The 16,386-nt window shown below is 35.5% G+C and overlaps 1 protein-coding gene across 1 annotated transcript in view; it reads left to right on the top strand.

Annotated features, from left to right (window-relative positions):
- The window catches only part of ADCY2 (adenylate cyclase 2), a 159,274-nt gene that overhangs the window by 61,602 nt on the left and 81,286 nt on the right, over positions 1-16,386 (top strand). Inside the window, exon 4 of the mRNA XM_026048527.1 lies at positions 15,891-16,040. Within this exon, the coding sequence (XP_025904312.1) occupies positions 15,891-16,040 (150 nt within the window). The remainder of the gene's footprint in view (positions 1-15,890; positions 16,041-16,386) is intronic.

The following is a 16,386-nucleotide window of genomic DNA, read 5'->3' as shown; positions in this document are numbered from 1 at the left end:
CTGCAGATCACCTTGCAGACTGAGGAGAGTTAAAGCCTGTAGGACATGGGGCTCATTTTGGGCAGGAGTAGAACATTTGAGGATTCTGCAAGACTTGATATAGGAGATTTTGGGGAAGAACCAGAGATGGGGAGAAGGAGGTATCAAGGTGGTTTTGGGGGGAACAAATGTGGGAAGATAGCAGGAATAACAGGGATAAAAGAGACCAGTTGCATATTTTGTTGTATGTAATACAGTGGCTGTGCTTTTAGGTTTGCTGTGATATTTTTACATCTGTAAAAACGTCTGGAGAAAGATAGGAACAGTCATCCCTAGTCTTCAGTGTTACGGAAAGTGGTGTATGCTCTTCCATCTTGTGGTATGGGGACAGTTGCTTTTCTGGACGACCCTTCTGTATTCAATGACATGAAAGACATGCTGAGCCCAGAATCCCTAGGCTTGGCCATAGTGTGTGTGATTCAACTTTTATATTGCTTTCTGGAAATGGGCATGTGTGCAACTGATTTGCCTCTAGAAATTTATGGATCAGTGCTAGAGATCCAAGCACCCGGAGCAGCACCAGGGTTGCAGAGGATGGGAATGGGTGTGAAACTGCTGCTCTGCAGCCCAGGGTTGATGTGATCCCAGTAGTGGAGGGCTGCCATAGACGCTTCTTTTGGGAGTGCAGCAAGCAGCGACTGTGGTTGGGGGAAAGGCTTTTCTTTGGGGAAAAGCTGCCAGAGTGGAATATTTCATCCTTATGGAGAGTTTGAGCTGCTAAACAGATGGCTGTGGACATTTTTTTGTTTGTTTTTTTCTCTTCATGACCAGGGGAAGAAACGATGAGCCTACACTATTACATCAAGTCAGAAAGGTCATTATAAATTTTTGAGATGAGAATTGAATGAATAAAGCTTTGTAAAAATATTTACAATAAGGAATAATGCTTTTCTGTCCCAGAAGTGGCTGAGGCATTTGCTGCCATGGCGAGTTATCTGTTAGTTAGTCTGTGACAACAGTATCAGGAAGAGAACACTGCTATTAACGTCAGGAAAAAACTCACATGATCTGATGAGAAGCACTGTGGAAACAGAGGACCTAGGATGGTAAAGCAAGAGTTGGAGAGAGAGGAAATCCAAGACTGCTCAGAAATTGCCTTAATTTGCTTGCACATTTAAGCATTTCAGCGTGGTGCCCCGTCTCTGCCCCTTCACAGCTGTAATGCATACATTAGATTGCCCTGGTTTGCACTACAGAAATGAAAAGAATTCATTTTGCTAGCCAGCTCTGAAAGTGGCCTTTGGCTTGCATTGCCTCTGAACTCTGCTTATTGATCTATTTTTGTCCATTTATTATAATTTCCTATGTCTTACAAACCTGCTACTCTCTCTTTCTGATAAGAGTTTTTTTTTCTTTTTTTTTTATACAAGACTTTTTCTTTTAACCTTCAATAAATCTACATCCTGCTTGACAATATCTTGTGGCAAATGTGTTTGGTGGCGTAACTGCATTGCACGAGCCAGCATTTTTGTTTGTTTGTTTCAAAGCTCCCATCAGCCGATTTCTTTTGAGTACTCCAGATTCTCACATTGGGAAGGACTTGATCTCAGTTCACACTTTCCAGGCTATTTGTGATTTGATAGACTTTGGTCATGCCACCTCTATTATTTTTTTTCTTCCTTGTGGTCTTTCTGTGATCCGAGTACTTCCCCCATATACAATATGAAAACAGAGTCTGAAGGACACAAAAACCATTAATGCTTTGTGTCAGGCTTGTTTAATGAGGAAGTCATTTGAAATTGTGATGACCCTTTACAAAAAGGGGAAAAAATGAACTTGATCCTGAAAGCAAGAGTAAATCAGTGTTGCCAGCAGAGGAAATGAAAATTGAGGGATTGAATTGAGGAAGAACCTTGTAAATTTTGGATGAAGACTTAGCATTTTGACTTCTATAATATGTGACATATATATGTGACTTCTATAATATGTGATTTTGACATCTATAATATGTGAAGGAGTTTCAAAAGAATGCCTTTCTAGAATGAATAGAAGTTATGCTAGAAATTATGCTTTTACTGGAATGAATAACCTGACAGAAGTATTTGCATTTCATGTCAGAAGTTAAGATGCTGAGTCACATTAAGATGAAAGCCACCCTGAAGGAGAGAAGAATGACTATGATTATACCATATTGCAGTAACATCCCAGCAGTTAATATTGTTTTCCGTTGACCTGTTGTTTTATGGGTTTGATTGCTTTTTTAATTATTTATTTTTTAACAATTCCAATTTATGGGTTTGGAAGCTGAACCCTTAAGAAAAAAATATCCTTCTATATCTGTATTGCTTGCGATGTGAGAAATGAAAATCCATCCTTATAAAGTAATCTCTGCTAGACTAAAGGGAGTAAGTTGACATTTCCACTTAAAAGAAAAAAATATATCCAATGAAGAGCAATACCAAGGGGCATGAACTCAAAAATATTGTGCATCTGATGCATAATATAATTACTGGCTTATTAAATGGGTGCAAAAGAAGTCGATGATAATTGCCAAGGTGCCGATGGGAGATTTTCTACAATGCTTTATGTATCCTGTGCCTTGTCCCAGCAAATTCAGGTCCTCCAAGATTATGGGCAATGAGTGGTATTTCACAGGGTTGTGAGTTCTCTTCAACTTTATAAGAGGTTTGTTGAACTGGTTAAAAATAAAAGGATATATTCAGTTACATAGATATTTTCAAATTTTGTGTTTTCTAAAGCTAGAACCTGGTACCATGAGGGTCTAGTGCAAGACTTTGGTATTTACCAGAGTGATCTTATAAATACCAAAGCCTGTATCTCTGGCTTTGACTTTTGAAGTTATTGACTTAGCTGAAGTTTTGAAGTATCTTTTTGTTCTGTGCCTCCATTAAAGAAATATATATTTGCCTGTTTTTTAATATTTAAATATTAAATATAAATATTTCTAATACTTAATATAAATAACATTTTAAAATTGAATTTAATAATTAATAGTTAATGATTAAATTAATACTTACTTTCACATAGTATGATTTCAAACATATAATATTTGCAGTGTGCTATAATTTGTATAAGAATATTTTGAAGATGTTCTTTGTAAAGGGAAATCTTGAATCTGGGAGAGGAAAAGAATGCCTTGTATTTGGCTGCATTCCTGTATACTCCCAACAGATTTATGAATATTATTGTCTTGCATTTTATTGAAGTCCTTTTATATGGTACAGAAAAATCATCCTTCTTTCTTACAGTGTTTTAAAAATCAATATAACTTAATGGGTTTCCTTATTGTGATTTTGTTCATTGTCTCCTTCACTGTGAGGAATTTAATTCTTTTACACCTGAAGCAGGGAGTGTTTTGTACCATCAGCATGAGCCTGGAAATTGTTATAGCTCCAGCTTGTCTAGGGACAGAGAGTGCTTTACTGTCTTCATGTGTTGATCAAGAAGTAAAGGCTGACATGAAAAGATTATAAAGCCAACAGAGACCATCACAGTCGTCTGTTCCCTTATAGATCCTAGTATCATATAACTTAATGAAATTAGCTTTTATTTTCTCTCTAGTGGTGACTCTTCCACTCTAAATCTTTCACCCTGGCTTGTGGCATTGTGGACCTGAAGTGTTTTGTGTAAGCAAGTTATTGGCAGAAAGAAAAAGGATGAGAGCTAGGCAGTCTCATGAGCTGCTCACTGCTAGAGGCGACTGAAATAGGAAATACAAACAAATTTTCAAAGTTATTTTAGTCCCTAAAAGCCACATGCCAAGATATTTTTAATCTAAAAAGTGTTTTGTCATGTTTATTAGATACCTTTACATCTGGAAAATTATTTGTCCTTTGCCTTGATTTCCTTCCAATGATTTGGAAAGTTTTTGGAAGTCCTTTTTTTTTTTTTTGAGTGGGGAGGTGGTTAGTTGTTGGCTAGGTTGAAGGGGGTCTTTTGGTCCAAAGCCTGTCACAAGAATAGCCTGATGGGACTTAAAATAGAAGGTTACATCCAAATGATTTATGACTGGGAAAAAGAAGAAGAAGAAATTATCTTGGGTAAAAGCTTGTGAAAACGTTTCTTGCCTTTTTTTTTTCCCCGCTCTCTTTGGATTAAGTGTTTATGGTGCTTACCTCTGACAACCTTTGAAGCAGGACGAAAAGAAATATGTGTTTCTACTTTTTTTTGTCATGGAGCTTTGAAAGAGCTTTATATATCTTCAGCACCGTTATACTTTTGCTTAAAATCTAAATTGATTTCTTTCTCCTTACATAAATGAAATGCTAAAAAAAAAAAAAAAAAAAACTTATGAATTGATTTTCTTTTTGAAATTAGAGCTTGGAAAAGTTTGCTATGATCTAGGTCATGTTGACCTTAATTAAAGACCAAATCACCATGTGGCAGGTAATATCACATGCTATTTTGATAGTCCTCTAATGCAGTAGTTCCTCAAAAAGCTATCAACTGAGTGTAGCTTAGGCAAGGTAAAAAATATGCATTTGTTTTGTTTTCAAAACATCCTTGGTCAAATATGACCTAAATTTCCTTGGTTGTGGAAACATTTCCCATGATATGATAATTGTTCCTGTAACTACCATAAACATGCTAAATGGGAGGCAAATCTGGAGTATTTGATTGATTTGGAGATGTGTCTGATCTGAAATGCAATATTTGAAAATTACTCATTTACCACCTACTTCCCCTTGCTTGAGGACCCATCCTACCCCATAGGACCTGGGCAGATGTGATGGCACGGGATACATGTGATGGAATATGAGAATTGTGTGAAAGCAGAGGCAAGGAGCTTTTCTTAACGCAACATCCTCTAGCTTGTGTACTACGTGGTTGCGTACATCCCTGCTACATGACAGAAAAGAAGTCACCTGGCAACTCTGTAATGTGTTCATTTTAATCTGATTTTTTGTGCTGTGGATGTGAGGTCATTAATTTTCTTTGAACCAAAAAAAAAAAAAAAAAAAAAAACCTCTGCAGAAAAGGGTTTGTCTGTAGGAGTGAGGAATACAATATTCTTACTCTTGTTTTTCCAGTATCAAACTATTAAAACAAGGTGACAGCAAAAAACACTGACAGCATAAAAATGATATGATTATGGTGAACTCTGGGGAGAAGTAGAGTCCAAGCTTCATCCTATAACTATGTTTATAACTGTAGTGCACTATAGTGCCTTTTCTTGGAAAAAAAACACTATTACAGAAGTTTTCCTTATGCTGCTGTAGCCATCTTGATCAGCATTGTGGTTCAACCAGGATACTGCTCAGTCCTGCAGCAAGCTCTTTAAGGCAGGTAAGTTTACTCACAGTATTTCTGCAGACTATGAGTAAAGCAAAAGCTGAAATAAGAAATGAAGTAATATCCACTTTTAAAAATTTATTTTCCTTTACTGTCCCTCTGTAATTTACATTTTTTCACTGACTTCTTTCTGTGTACTTATTTGTAGTATTTTTCATATTTCTTCTGTACTTCAGTCCTTAATTGTCTGTCTGGTACAAGTCTCCAGTCAGAGCAGCCGACTAATTTTTTTCTTGCATCCATAAAAGAAAGCTTTACTGGACTTTCAGCTACTTCAGGCTTCAGCTAGTTTGTTTTCACTTTGTGTTTTGACCACATGAAACAATGATGTCTTGGGCTGTGGGGTGCCTTGTTTTGGAATTTTCATTTGAATTCCCGATGGGTGGTTGTTTGGATTTATCTGTGGAGCATTTTCAAAATAACTGTAAGTACGATGCTTTTCATAAGCTCTGGGTTAAATATTAAATTAATCTTGAAAAAATGGGCTGAGAATCATTTAAAAATCAGTTTAATATTGCCTGCAATATAAAATTGCAGGCAAATATGAAAAGAATTGGTAAACAAAAAAAATGCTGCTGCATATATTTATTAAACCCAGCTAGTTCTTTTTTTGAGATGCTTTCAGAATCAATTTAAATTTGCTTTTGATGTGTAGTCATTAAATATATTACTGAGCTGTTTGACTGCACTTTCCTACTCATTCAGTTCTTCCTAAGTTCTTTGTTTGTTTTTTCTTTGATTATTGTGGCATTTGTTTTAAAGAACATCATATCTCCAGCTCCATTCATTTAATCATTTATTATACAAACCCAGATAGCAATCATTTACCAGCTCAAAATACTAAAAGAAAAGTTGAAAAGCCTGCCCATATTTTAAAAACATGGAAGAACTAACTGTTTTTTTTTTTTCATATAGGGTTGACTATGGATTTTAAAAATTTACTTAGACCTGTATTTGGCCCTCTTTTGGTATTTAATAGGCGAGTAACTAACACAGGTGTCATTTGAACTTTCAGTAAGAAGTAATCGTATACTTTACCAGCATTAAGCATTGTTGTATAGATGATTCTTTTGAGCTTTAAATAAAGAAAATGCTAATTAAAAAAAAGGTTTGTATTTGTGTTCAGTATACCCTACTGCACTCAGCCACCACTGTGTGCTTGCTGCATGATTGCAAACTGGGGTGGGTAGCAGAGGTAATGCAGGGGCCATCAATAGGAGTGACATAGAGGACACATTTTAAATTTCTGTCATTGCTCAGCACAATTTTGCTGTCCCACAACGAGAAAGTAGAAACTGTGCGACACAAATTGAGGAATGCTTTGTGTCTGGCTTTATTTTCTGTAGAAAAAGGTTGTCACGTTGAATCTGTACGTTTTCGTTTCCCTGGCGTGATGCATTATTATATCCTCACTGTTGCTACATTTAAGCACCTGTGTGTGTCTGAAGCTCTATTTATAGTTCTTTGTTCCAAGGTGGTGCAGGGCACACTCGGGCTATATGCAGTTAAATGAGATGACCTGCATCCTAAATGGGGGGACAGCTTGTTCCAGCTGAAGAGCAGCCCAATCTCTTTATAAAGTGATAAAGAGTAGGAAAAACAGCCTTATCAATTCAAACCAATGCTCCATCAAGCTAGCAGCCTGTCATCAGCACTGTGGGGTGGAGGTAGGATGCATCTTGGCATGTTCTCCGTGACATCCCAAAGCACATCAGGGAGCAGAAGCAAGGTGGAGGGAGAGTGGTAATGGGGCTGGGAGTTACTGGCACTGGAGTACGTGATGCAGTTTGGGGAGGCTTGCTAGTACACCACACTGTGGCATTAATGGTTGCTCTACCATTGAGATATATGTCCTTGATTAAACAAGTATTACTTATTTTAGAATTCTACTTGTTCCTATTTAAATTAATTCTAAATATCTCTGTTTTCACAAACTCAAAATAGCATTTATAGTGTCTGAGTATGTGTATATATATAGTAGCTCTTGTCTCATTGTTTAGAAGCGTTAGCTTAAGGAAATGCGTGAAAGCAGATCTTGTGTTAGTTATTTCATGTGTTTTCTAATACATATTTTCAAGGTGTTTTATAGTTTGGCACTCCCAGAGAAACAAATCTTAGGGTACAAAAATCAACTTCTTTCTCAGTAGTTAGTATTGATGTTAGTCTCAACACCAGTTTGTTGGCAATTCTAATTTTGTCACCTGCGCAGTTGGAGATGAGCTGGTACTTACTAGTACTTAATGTGACAGAGTATAAACAGTGGGGTTTTAGCAATATGTGGGTATTTAGCAAAAACTATGTTTTGAACATATATGCTGAAACTTATGCTTATATTCTAGTATAGTAGTAGAAATTAATGGATAAATAATAAATAAATGGATGGATAATAATAAATAATATTTGTTATTCATTTAAACATTCATTAAAGCAACAATGATTGAAGCATAGGTTTGGGCACATTCATAAATTTTAGAAATTATGATAGAGGGCAACTCTTAAGTTTTAATACACATAGAACATTCCTACTATATAACTATAGTAACAAGAAATTACATTGTTGAAAACTGTTATACTTCAATGTACTTTTATTCAGTAAATGAAAGACAATTGCACAGATGAAACTTGTTAATTGGCCTCAGTGTTCCTTCCAGTATATGTATTCTATATAATGTGAATATATATTGTTCTTTTTGTTTTTACTGCTAGAATCCTATTTTTCTTCTAGTCATTAGAAACATCCATATGTGTGTAATTTCAGTGGGGATATATTTGCCCTCAGTCAAACAGTAAATGTTAGCAGCTCCACAAAACACAGGATTATAGAAAATACAAGTTTCCTTTATTAGCCTATAAAGTATTTGTAGAAAAGATCCTTTAAGAATATTCTCTTTGTTTAGGCAGGACAAAGAGCTCACAGAACCATGTGCATAATTTGGTAATGCATGAATCTGAACAGCAGTGAATCCCACTTCCTTTCTCAGTTTAAATGAAGGACTTATCTTAACTCAAGCAAATAACCCTGTTTTAGAGCTGCTGTGCTTTGCAACCTGTGGCTCTTTGGACATCCCCTGCTTGATAGTGGCTAGAGTACAAGAGACATTAGACTTGATCTTTCTGTTTGTTTAATATTATCTTGTACCTGCATGGTGTTCTGCTGTCTTCTTTAAAAGCGTATGTTTTCATTAAAGGCAGGTTGTAGGATGGAGCTTACCTTGCTAAGATAACTTGTACCTACAGTAGAAACTGGTGGATATTCAGTAAGTGTTTACATTTTGATTTACTTCTCTGGCAGAGAGTAATGTATGTATCCCATATGTTAGAAACAAACAGATGCCAGTCAAAAGTTCTTTTGACATTTGTTTTAAATGCATGTTTGTGTTGGGAGCATCTAAGATGTAATCTTCTGTATTAATATGGAAGACAGTCGGTACAAAACGAGCATGTTTACAAATTCAGAGAGATATACTCTAGCTACATTAGTGAATGAAAGCTGCTGCTTCACTTGTTTTCCACACGTACATCAGAATTTGTTAAAAAAAAAAGTTTGTATTTTCATTTCTTCATTTGAATACTGCTCCTTTATACATAGTATTCCAATAATATTACAGTTAATTTTGGAAAAAAATGCAGTGATTAATAATTGTAATAACAATATGACAACAGCCATCCAAAAATGGGAATATTCTTTTCCTTGATTGCTGTTAAATTAGTCTTTGTATGTAGAAGGCTTGTCAGATTTTGCAATGTATTGTGATGTGTTTAAATAACAGACACTCCCAGCTTTTTCTTTTTAAAGTACTTACAAATGTAGTACATAAAGTGTAAAGCACTATATGAATGAAAAATCTGCTTCTTGTGCAGAACTGTAGGTAATCATAGACAAAGTCAGCATGGAGGACTGCCAGGAATGCCAATCATTGCCAGGAAAGTGGACAAACTAGTATTTGTCTTCGTCTTCAAAATATTAGTGATTTGATTTTTTTCAAGTGAAAGTGAGGTCATACCTTTCAAAGAGTGTGTCATGTTCACTTCCAGAATTCCATTTGAGCACTATAAATTAATAATGCAAAAGCTGCTTCTTCTATGGTACATAGAATTTGTAGGCTCACCTGTCATGCACAGCCTCTAGAGAATATTTGGATTCCCAGGAAGAGAAAATGAATATATGAGTAATCAATATACGTGAAAATCTGTCACACAATATCAGTATAGAATCCTGATTTTTAGTTTAAATATTCTGTAGTTGTAAGCTGTTTGAATTGTAATTCATTTAAATTAAAATAATACCTGCCTTAGATGCACTGTAGCCTCCCCCTCTGAAATGGGTTACAAGGTTACCTGAATGCACTGTGTCTTGTTTCCATTGCAGTGGCAATGTTTACTACTAGAAAAATAAATCATCCTGCTAATCTGTATGTGATCAGACATGCTTTATCAGCAGCCTTTGAATCTATTTGCAACCACCAAAGTTAATCAGCCAAAGTGAAAACGATTATTCTGTGCAAATGTTAAAAGAAGCATGTTGCAAAATGCTTTTTTTGTGCAATTATGTAGATCGGAAAAGAATTTGAAGAACATATAGCTGAAAGTATATAACTCACATCTAGAGCTATGGCAGGGAGCCAAACCAATCTCCCGTTCATTACATGGCCAATCCATCTGGCAGCAACAAGAGGCCACTGCAGAGAAATAATTCCTGCATCCCTCTTCACTGAAGAAATTCACCCTCCAAAATCTGTTAGGGGAGAATGGGAAGGAGCCAGGGTAGAATCAGTATGGAATAGATGTGAGGTTAATAGAGGTTGTGGCATGAATATGCCCATGCCACATGCCCTATGTTTGAAAATGTATATTATATATTATATATATATATTCACGTTTTAAGCTATCTAATGAGTTCCACATTAAGGCTTTGGAATAGGAAGCATAGCTTGACCCACTAAATCTTGGCCGTTTTGAGGTGTGAAGGAGAGAAAATGGCATCTTTATAGGCAACGACTGATACAGATTAAATGATTTGGCAGCAGAAGCATGAGGAGGTTTTAGTAAGTACATTATTCTTTCTGAACCAAATTAAACACTTGGTCCTAAGTAACGTTAATATTGTTGACTCCTTTTAGCACTTTTCTGACACCATGAAATTTGAGCTTTAAGGCTTCAAGAGAGAAAAGTTTTCCTGTTAGTGGTCTTCTAATTAAGTTTTACACTGAGTGCTGCTTGGAGACCTCAGAAGGATTTAAATAGATAACAAACATCTTAAAATTATTAGAAATGCTTATAGGACTGTTGCCATTAAAAATTTTGGCTGAGAACATTCAAGAATCAGTTTAATCCAGTTCCATATCATAATTTTCCCTGTTTTATTACTGTATTAATGCTGTAATAGTATTACTGTTGGTCTCCCTTCTCATCCATACCTGTCTTCTGTAAAGTACCTCATCAAAGACCATTGTATCCTGACACAGGCTGCCAAATTATGAATAATGATTTTGTTAAAGATTTGCCTTACTCATCAGACGAGTACATTGAAGATCTGAGGAATATTTCTGGAAAACAGTTTTTGAAAGTTAATTCTGAATGTCTGTAGAGAAAAATAGTACCCAAGAAAAACATGAATATAGAAATTTCCTTTAGCTTCTTTTTTAGTTTCTTGTCATTTTGTTTATAAAGCACTGTTTTAAAATTTCTAATTACTTTTCTCTGTTAATTAAATTAGAACATGTATATATTAATTGCCAACAATTTCCAATTGGGTAGAAAATTAAAAATGGGAATATTTTCATATAAGAATTAATTTGTGTAATGCTACACTGTTTATTGATTTTACTTTCATTGTGTATTGATACTTGAGAGTATGAAACGTATTTACTGTAATTTATGCAAATATGAGCTACCATTTTAGCTATTACTAAAGTAGTAATGACGGGGAAAGAAAGCTGAAAACATTATGATTGCAGTTTAAGGCTAACCCCATGTCCAGTTACACATCCTGCAAGTTACTCTATTAGTGACAAATGTAGGAAAGGCATGCTTAGCACTTGTTTTCTGAGTGCATTATGTAGTTTTAAATTCAAGAATAGAAGATTTTTTTTCTATTACTTTTCATTAATAATAAAAGGAAAATAATTCAGGACTATTAAATAGTTTAAAAGAAATTAAGTCAAGGATCCCTATATGGGTTCCAAAATCTAGTATTCTGTAATTGCTGAATTAAAGTTGAATCCATTTTCTGTAAAATGTTTTGCAACTTAATAGGTGGCAGTTTTGTTTAATAGAATTAATATGTTTAATATTTCTAATGGAATTATGCTATGTGAATGTTTTTAGTGGAATATTATTATAATTGGAAATTATTGGGAAATGGAATTTTAGGGACATATAACATAGAACGTAGTAGGTATGTGCTGAACTTAGCTAGCAACTGCCTTCATACTGATAGCCATCATTTACTTCCTTAAATGGCAGGACTGGATGAACCAGTGAACTGGAACTGGATGTTAGAATGGTATAAATCTGCCTGTGTGCATCTGATAAGCAAAAAATAAGCTCTGAGACTGGTCTCCAGAAAAAAAAAAAGAAAAAAAAAAAAAAAAAAAAGAGAGAGAGATCATTTGGTAACCAGAACAAAAAGAGAGATTATGCAAAACATTCATTCTAAAGGAAAAATGCTAAAGATATCCAGTCCTCTCTCATGTTAATTCTTGTGGTGACAAACACTCAAGTGCCTAAGAATCTGGGATAGGAGATCCAAAAGCAGCATTGACTTGGAGACTCTTTTGCCAATTAATTTCCATGCAGATATCATAAATTATAGCCTGTCTTCTCCATTCCACTTCCTATACTTTATTTTTTTATTCAGAGGAAAACTGAAATATAGCTATTTGAAAGATATTAAAATATTTTCTATACAAGTTCTATTCATGGAAGAATTGTGGGAAGAATCTGAACATTACTTAAAATGGTCACATTTTAAATGGGTACATTTAAACTGTATGTAGAAGTGTCAAAGTAACTCATTAATTGTTGGTTTTCCAGTTGGAGAAATTCTATAGGGAACTTTGATTTTTATTGTCAGTAGCTGAACAACAGTTAAACATATGTTTAATAAATTATTTATCTCTTAGCATCAGCAGCCTACATTATAGTTCTTTTATTCTTGCCTAGCATAGTACTTCCTTCTGTATATGCATTTTTCAACAGCTTTTATCAGCTGAACCAGCAAAATGCAGCATCAGTGTGTAATATATGTAATATATATAATACACTGTTTTTTGAGCAACTCGACTTCACTTTCTTGAGAAAATATCATAGCTACTTTGTCCTTGCTTTTAAATACAGTATATTTTATCAGATAAGCACTACATGTATGGTATTTCAAACCATCTTATATTCACTAGTAGTGAAAAATAGATATATTTGAATGTAGAAATACGATCCAGAAGATGTCCCATTGGTCGGAGGTGCATATAAGTTTCACAGAATCAAATGAAAAGGCATGGCCAAGTTCCTTAAGTGACTAGAGCCTTTGGGTCGTGCTTTGAGTACCTAGGGTCACTTTTCAGGGATATCATGGACTTCCTTTCATACTCATTACTCATATTTAGATCATGGTCTTTAGGCTTGGAATTTAAGCATTGATTAGGCAGGAATTTGGCCACAGTTAACAGATGTCTCTAGAGTGCGGGTAGCCCAGGAGATTGACTTATTTCTTAACCCACTTTACAGAGAGGCTAAAACTTCTGCTGTGTCACTTGGTGTTTTCACATGGTGAAATGACTTTGTGTGTTTGTCCAGTCTAAGACAGGAAAAATGGCTGTGTAGAAAGTTAGTTGGATTCGAGGTTGTGCTGTAGGTATTCCACACGGGTAGGATTGCGAACATGGGGCCTTCTCTTCAGAGCGTGTATGTGCCTCACAGAAAAAAAATGGGAGGAATCTCTTTGCACAATGTCATATTACAGCAGTTGCTCAGAAAATGGGAAATTTGGGCTTAAATTTTCATCAGTCCAGAAAATGTGAACCTGTTCCTCCTTAGAGAATGCCTGGGAAATTTAGAGAAAACCTGGATGGAGCAGTTCTTCAGTCTGTTTACTGAAGTCATGGGAAATGGTTCAAAAAAAAAAAAAAAAAAAAAAAAGGAAATATATATAGATATATATTTGATGCAATCATATTTGCTATATTTTTCATTGAACAGTCTGTAACCTTCATGGGTATCATTCAGTAACTCTTCAGGGACAGATACAGAAATAGTTATTGTAACGGCACCAGAATGAAAACAAAAATCTGTCAGTCTAAAGATGAGTTAGAAACACGTTCAGCTGTTTCTTGGAAAATTGCTGTAATACCTGTGACACATTTCTGAACGAACTCTGTGCTGGCCAAAAAAAAATTGGCCTCTGCATAATCCCTCATGTACTTATGTTACAGCTACAGTAAATCTAGCAGTGGCTGAGCTATCTGGCTTGCCTTTGGGTGCCTTAATTCAGGTACTGGAAGCCAGCACAGAGATTCATGTGGGCTGAATTACACCACTGAGAATCTGCCAAGCCTAGTTAATTAGCCGCCTTGCCTGTCAGTCACTTGTTTCTATCTATTTTTTTGACTTGAGCTTGTTTGGTCATAAAAGTGTAATCTTATTTTCTATGGCTGTGAAGGTGATACTCATAATTTACACCTCCCTCTTGCTATCACATTATTTTCTTTATTTTGATTTATTTTTGGTTGTATTCCTGGTGTTTTCTGCACCCAGCAATCTTTATTTTCAGGCATTTGTTCCATTTCATGGTTTCACTTCGTAAAGGAGCAGCTGTGTTGGACAACGAGAGTGCACTACCCTTGCACTGTAGTGTAGACTCTCCTAAGAGTTCTTGCTCACTCATCCACACCAGCTAGGAGTACCATGTCATTACTGACATCCAGGAGAGTCAAGCTGCTGTTATTTACAAACAGGGAAATACAGAAAAGGTTTGAGTTAAAGTGTTTTTCAGTGTGCCATCATGTCTTCTATGCCCAATTCAGTGACAAGGTATTTCATATATTTTTTAATTGTTGGCTGGGAAATATTTCAGTTAAATTATTCTTTCTACTTTAAACTATGTCTCTCTGCTTTGTAGTAATTTTTTTTTTGAGGAAATGAGAATGCTTTTATATTTGAATTAGGTATTTTAGAAAATTTTAAACTCAGAAACATGATAATGCTACCATCTTAACGTTTGCTACCATCTTAACGTTTTAGGGCAGTAATATTTTTATCAGTCTGAAAAACATTAATCCTTTTGTTGCGAAGATGAGCAGTTCCTGCTTCTGTCTCTGGGGAACCATGAGAAATCAAACTTTTCACAAATTCACAGATGGAGAAACATATGTCATCTGTGATTATGTTATTGTTTGTGAAGAAATAAAAACATTTCTTGAGAATTTTGGTTTTAAAATGAGCAGTGATAAAAGGTGCATTGAAACTTCAGCTGATCTTTGTGGGTAAAGAAGGACTTCTGTTAGTAAAGTCCTCTCTTTTTCTAGCACACCATCTGTACTTTTTTGACGACACTGACTCTCGCTACCAGAAATGCCCAAAAGACTAGCTGATAAGAAGGAGCATCAAAAAGAACCATGAATGATCACTATGGAAATCTATTATAAATCTCAAACTTGTATTAACTGTGGGGAAAATTGTAACTTCTTCCCTTCCCACCTTGCAGCCTGTGAGCATCTCATGCTGTAGTCTTTGCCATCCAGGCTGTATGGTGATGACTGTAGGGACAGGGAGTCAGGCTGACCACTGTGCAGCTGGATCTCAGCCTCAATTCTTTTGTAGTAGGATATTTTTTACCTGAATTAAGAATTGTTTTCATTTCTCTGATGTGTTGTTTTTCCTGTGATTCACCTAAGTTGGTAGTCAGTTCTCTTTCTTTACAACGTTTTATTTCTTATGTTCATGTATTATGCCCACTGAGCATCTGATGTTGAACCTAAATTTTATTGATTTAGGTTTATGATTTAGGTATATCTTTGCAGTAGATAACAGTGCATTCCAGCAGAGAGATAGATCTCACTTCGTTAAACCTTGTTTGCTATCTCTAAGGAATATACATAAGGGAAATCTGTAATATTTGTAGCTGCCTGTAGGATAGTATGAGTCAAGTTGAGATGAAATGATGGTCAGGCTGTTCTTGCAGGTGAATCTTTTCACCCCATGATCACATAGCCCTGCAAAAGAAATTGTTTTGCCAAAAGAGCTTAAGATGGATTCTGATTCTGATGGTGTTATTAAGAGCCATAGCTATCAGTTAGCACCAATAAATCATGTTCCTACCTATACTCAGCAGTGCGTATAGAGGACAAGCTGAGTTTCTTTTTCAGAAAAGGTGTACCTCCTCATATAGGCAAAGGTGTGGTTCATCAGCATTCTTATTTCATCTTATTTCGTTGTTAATTCATCATTATTTCTGTGGATTTTGTCTCTCATTAGGAAGGCTTTGTGAAAGGTGAACCTGTGCTAGAAATAAACTTAAAACAAAAGCTATATTCTGCTAAATGGTTTAAATGAATTCCCTGACACTTGCTCTCTCTCTGTTTTTTTTTTCTCTATCTCCCTAGATATTGGCAAATGTAATCATTTTTATCTGTGGAAACTTGGCAGGCGCATACCACAAACATCTCATGGAACTTGCACTGCAGCAGACTTATCAGGACACATGTAACTGCATCAAATCCCGGATCAAGTTAGAATTTGAGAAGCGGCAGCAGGTAAAGTCGCTATCATGTTTGGGCCTGTTTTGTTGTTTTCCCATTATCCCCCATCTCTCACTCTGTAATCTGTTTTGCCAGTGGAAAAACACTTCCAGAACTACTGAAAGTTACTTAAAAAATATGCAAAATCTCTTGAAGAGGATTTTGCAGTATTTCAAACAGAATTTAAGAAGGTTCTATAACTATTCATGTTGCCATATGCATATTCTATCTTATTTGCTTTATGAAAATGTTTTATGAAAATAGAAGTCGAAGTTGCTGCATCAACTCTGTTTTCACACTGTTCCTTTTGTTGTTCTTGTCGGGTAAGTTGTGTGATGTATATTTATGCTTTGGGAATCAT

This window comes from Nothoprocta perdicaria, unplaced genomic scaffold (assembly GCF_003342845.1).
Source record: "Nothoprocta perdicaria isolate Ctin4 unplaced genomic scaffold, notPer1 scaffold_55, whole genome shotgun sequence".
NCBI lineage: Eukaryota > Metazoa > Chordata > Aves > Tinamiformes > Tinamidae > Nothoprocta > Nothoprocta perdicaria.
Note: the sequence above shows the minus strand (reverse complement) of the source record. Positions and strands in the feature narration are given on the sequence as shown.